This window comes from Garra rufa, chromosome 1 (genome assembly GCF_049309525.1).
Source record: "Garra rufa chromosome 1, GarRuf1.0, whole genome shotgun sequence".
Lineage (NCBI taxonomy): Eukaryota > Metazoa > Chordata > Actinopteri > Cypriniformes > Cyprinidae > Garra > Garra rufa.
The window spans coordinates 96668830-96673853 of NC_133361.1; the positions used below are offsets into that span (position 1 = coordinate 96668830).

Here is a 5024-nt window from a genome sequence, read left to right on the forward strand (position 1 = left end):
ATCTTGGAATGAGTGATAAACATCTGCGCATGTCCTCTGACGTAACATTAGGAACTAGCGACAACCTATGATGACGTATAACAGTGTTGTAGTGGTGTCCCATTTCTTAGGGGAAATATTTTAGCCCTTCTCCTTTACACTTTGTTTCAAGGGACAAGGGGAAGGGGCGAGGGGTAGGCGAAGGGGTAGAAAATAGAATTGGGATTGGGCCTTATTCTACGTCATTTCCACCACATACTGTACCATCAAGGGTGTTATTAAAAAGCTAAAAATTTTAAGTTAAATAAGAGTATTTTACATACACAAAATGCTAAGTAATAATTCAAAGCCAGTCAGTGAAGTTTTTCACCATTTTTTCACAAAAAACTACAGAAATGTCATTTCCACCACAGTCATTTCCACCACACTGCCCTCTGTGGTGGAAATGACATTTATGGTTACAAAGTACAATTTATATGGATTGTGAAAATAGATTTGCATGATCTGCAAATGTTTCAATCCAGAAACAGCATAGGGACGAAGCTTTTCTATATTTACCTTAATTTCTTGTCATTTCCACAATACGCTGTCATTTCCACCACCACCATGTCATTTCCACCACACACACATTTTTTAAAAAATATTTAAAAGGTTCTTATCACACGTTAAAAAAAAATTATCCACAATTTATGAACCATGCTCTACTTAATATAAAAACCAAAGTTATTCTATTTTTTAAATAACAGCTGTATATTGAGATGCACATTTGTTCATTACAGGTCAAAAATAAAAAGTAAAATATTAACTATTTCTCTTGTAATCTAAGTTTGTCCTCTTACAGACCTTAAAACTAGACAAATTATTTAAACTTATGAGACTGTTATGTGACTTTTGAACAAAATTTTTTTTCTTCAAATTCTCAAGGCTAAAAGTGCACCTAGTTGAAGAAACGCCAATATATATACTGATTTAAGGGGTCCTATTATGCTTTTTTTGTCCACTCCAAAGGGATAGATATATATATATATCCCTTTGGAGTGGACAAAAAAAGCATAATAGGACCCCTTAAATCAGTATCAACAAAATTCATCTTTGTAATGCAAAGGAAACACAGAAGCTTCATATGAAGTGGCATTCTGATGTACAGTATATTCACACTGATTAATGCAGGACATGAATGCATTTAACCTGCAGGTACAAATGCATAAATAATGTTTTGACACATAGACATAAAACGTTAAATTCAAATTTTTAAAATTATATTAAAAAAGATACTTTAAACATGTAATTAAAACCACTAGTAGGTGCCATCAAGTGACCATTAATAAGTGAGTCATTGCGATTGAACTAAATAAAATAATGTTACTCAAAGACACAAAACTGCTGTGGTGGCTGTGTTTGGAATTATTTTTGTTGTCGAAATAAAGCAAAAACAGGCAATATGCTGTCTGAAATGTAAATCTCCTAATAAACTTCTTGTTTATTGAACTGTTTTAAAAACTGTTTTGTTCATCTCCATCTTTGTGGTTTTAGTGCCAGTTTTTTCTCTTGCCTATTATTTACAATTTTTTGAATTTACTTTTTTTTTTTATGTAACAATGTACAACACTTCAAACAAAATATACTCAAGTGAACAAGATTTTAAGGGGCCTGGCTTAATAAAAAAGAAAATATATATATTTTTACTATTATTCAATATACTTTATTCTTACAGATTATACCATATTATGTTCAAACCAATCTATTCGGTTTCAATAATAATTAGGTAACTTTGACTTAAACAATGAAAGAAAATTAAGAAATGGTATCTATTAATGTTCTGAATAGTTATTGTTTACACATATGTGACTTAATTATAATTTGATCAAGTGATATCTACTTTTTTTTATATTTTATATTCTTTTGACAGCACATTGGCATCAAGTGACAGGAAATCATTGGGAAACCCCTGTGTCCTACAAAAGCATTTCACACATCTACAGGACCACATTTCTGCCCCCTTTTTTACTGTTCATGTTGATTAAGATTCACTGTATTGTGGAGGAATTTCTGCAGGATGGTGATGCACGTAATGGTTGCTGACCACAGATACCTGTAAGAAAGAAAGCTATATGGTCAACATCTTTACTTTTTGATTGCTTATTTATTGATAATAAACCATTAGGCTACAACACCAATTACTCAGTGCTTTACATATTTCCAGTACATGTACTCTCAATACTAAACCCAATTAATAATTTTGTGTTTTCATTGTTTTGTGTACCGTTTTACTCATAGTTCAAAAACAGTGGTTTCTCAAGCTTCTCTTACCTCTGAGCTCTTAAGATCATGGAAATCACATTGCTGTGGAGGTAAAACATGCGGAACATGCGGCACCTTTGGAAAAATGCACACATAGCATTTTTTTCTTACTGTAAAATGCAATAAATGCAAGAACAGTGGCACACAGTTCCACTATTACAGATTTTGCTATTAGTAAAGATGCTGCTGCTAAACACTGGGGAGATGCATAGACTACAACTTCTGCATATCAATGGTTCAAGCTTACATAACTGGCTTTTGGAAAATGTCAACTCTAAATCTATTTATCTAACCTATAATCTCAATATAGATTATTTGTTCAATTTGACCTAACTGAAGTTAGAAACTCATGTACAGTTTTAAGGTCCAAAGAGACTCAAGCGAAATCACACAGGAGAGGACCCAGTCAGTTGAGTTTTTGGTGAAACATTTTACTGTACTTGGATGTTTTTTCTTTGTTTTACTGCATAAGATAATTCATACTCAGAATGCAGAACTAAAGTGAAATGGACCTGAAAAAAAGTTTGTGAACCACTGACTTGACGCATTACTCACCTGTGGACAACAGCAGCAGGTGGCTTTACAGGCAAATGCTGACAGATAGATAGAGATGATCAACTCAAGCAAGGCGAATATCAGCAGTACACTACCAATTCCCAAGAAGAGGGTCTGAGAGAAAAATCAACAATAGTATAAATAATAAAATTATAATAATTACTATTTAGACTGGTACACTGGATGCCTAATGTATAATCTCAATGCCTTGCATTATAAATGATTAGTAATAGCAAGAGTTCTAAACTACTTATGATAAGTGCAGATTAAAGATTGTTTAAGATTAAGAAGTGTACTGACCATACAGTGATTTTATTGTAATTACTAACTTAATATGAATGTAAAAGTTTGTGACATACCTTATATTTTTCCTCAAAATCATAACATATATTATTGTAGCAGTAACTGTCCAATGGTCCTTGAGCCAAATCGATTGAAATGATAATAATAGCAGAAACGGCAGTTAAAGCACTGAAAATGTTCATTCCAAGTGAACCTTTCACCTACAGTATAAGCAGAAAAAAACAACATATGTTATACATAAATAATTAATAAATTAGGAAGAACTTTAACGCATTTTGTAAACACATCATGCTAACAAAAAAAGCAAAGAATATTGAGTGTGAAAAAATGCACTACATGACATAAATAAATTAAATAACAAATAAAATATAAAATATAGCCACAAGCATCAATCATCAGGGTCTAGCACAAGTGGCTTATGTGGATGATTAAATTATACAATTGAAATATATCTTGTTAAAAACCAATGTGATTTCATATCATTTTACAGCAAAGTACAGTCAATTTTCACTGAACAATGGTCCCAGAGCCAAATCCAGTGGGATTACAATAAGGCCAGTGCCTGCAGGGGTTTGAAAAAATTGCTATTTTTTTTTTATAGATGGACATAAAACGAGATCTTATACATTTAATGATTTAAGGTTGGAAAACAATTTCTAGCCATTACTTGAAAATGTAAAACAATATTGTTAAGTCATCTGCCAGTGTTTGGTAGCTTGGACCCCTAAAAGTAACAAGTGTTGTGTACATACCAAACACAAACCGGAGGGTGATTTAACTTTGTTTTCGGCAGCAATGCAGAGTGAGCCTGCGGTAATGTACTAAGAAGAGAGAGAAAGAACAAAATGGAGGCTTCCATTGAAAAATGTAGCTTGACTTATCAAAGACAGAACACTTAATTGTATAATTGTTTCTTACGATAAGAGACCCCCAGTAAGAAATACCACTAAAGACTGTGATGGATTCTGCATGGAGTGTTAACACGATCCCAAACAGGAAAGTCAACAGACCAATCATTATCTGGACAGTCTGTGAGGGAAAAGAAAAATGTACAGGATATGACAAGAGATTCTTTTATAAAGTAAAAAAGTTTCAAATTTTGGAGATCAATATTAAAAGAACACTCCACTTTTTTTGGGAATGGGCTCAATCTTAGTTTTCATTTTTTGATTCTAAAACATTCTTTGTGACTGGTACACTACATTTTAATTTGTAACTGATAAACCGTATCTTATATTGCATCGTAATAAAAGCAATAAGTCACATTAAGCAATAAATAACTAAGTATGCCTTGTAAACATGTGTACCATATGTCTTTTTTCTTTTAAGAATTTATTCATGTAATTTACTTACTTCACACTGACATATACACATTAAAGTCTGTTTAGGTTTATGTAAAGTTGCTCACCCCAAGGGCTTTTGGTTGGCCTTTCAGAAATGCCTGAAGTCCTTGGAGAGGTGAAACTCTGACTACCGGTTCATAAACAGGCATAGGAGCATTTGTCACAGCCCCAACTGGTGTTGGTTGTTGAATCTGGATGACAAGTGTTGAAGAGTTCACGGGTAAAATTGTTTGGGACATTCTTGTTTCCGAATCTGAAATTGACCTAAACAAAATTATAGTACATCAAAACATAAATTATGTGATTATAAAATAGATCTTCTTTGTAAATTAAATAAAACAAAACATTTCAGTTTTTTTTTTATAAAAAAACCTTAATCTTATATATTGTTATAAACAAAGTCTTCATATTGTTAAAACACTTATGACTTTGTTTATGTCCAGAGCTGGGTAGTAACTGATTACATGTATGTGATCAGATTCCAAATTCCAAATCCATAAATTCCTAATTTATTTGTTATGCCTGATTCTTCTTTTTCTCTTT

The 5024-nt window shown here is 32.3% G+C and overlaps 1 protein-coding gene across 1 annotated transcript; it reads right to left on the reverse strand.

Annotated features, from left to right (window-relative positions):
- Positions 1 to 336: 336 nt before the first annotated feature.
- Positions 337 to 4752, reverse strand: LOC141340833 (membrane-spanning 4-domains subfamily A member 4A-like). The gene is made up of 7 exons (XM_073845924.1): positions 4547 to 4752; positions 4057 to 4167; positions 3891 to 3959; positions 3195 to 3338; positions 2836 to 2949; positions 2290 to 2355; positions 337 to 2071 (listed from the first exon to the last, which is right to left on the reverse strand). Exons 1-7 carry the CDS (start codon positions 4718 to 4720, stop codon positions 2000 to 2002), a joined length of 750 nt encoding a protein of 249 aa, XP_073702025.1. The 5' UTR covers positions 4721 to 4752; the 3' UTR covers positions 337 to 1999.
- Between the last annotated feature and the right edge of the window lie 272 nt (positions 4753 to 5024).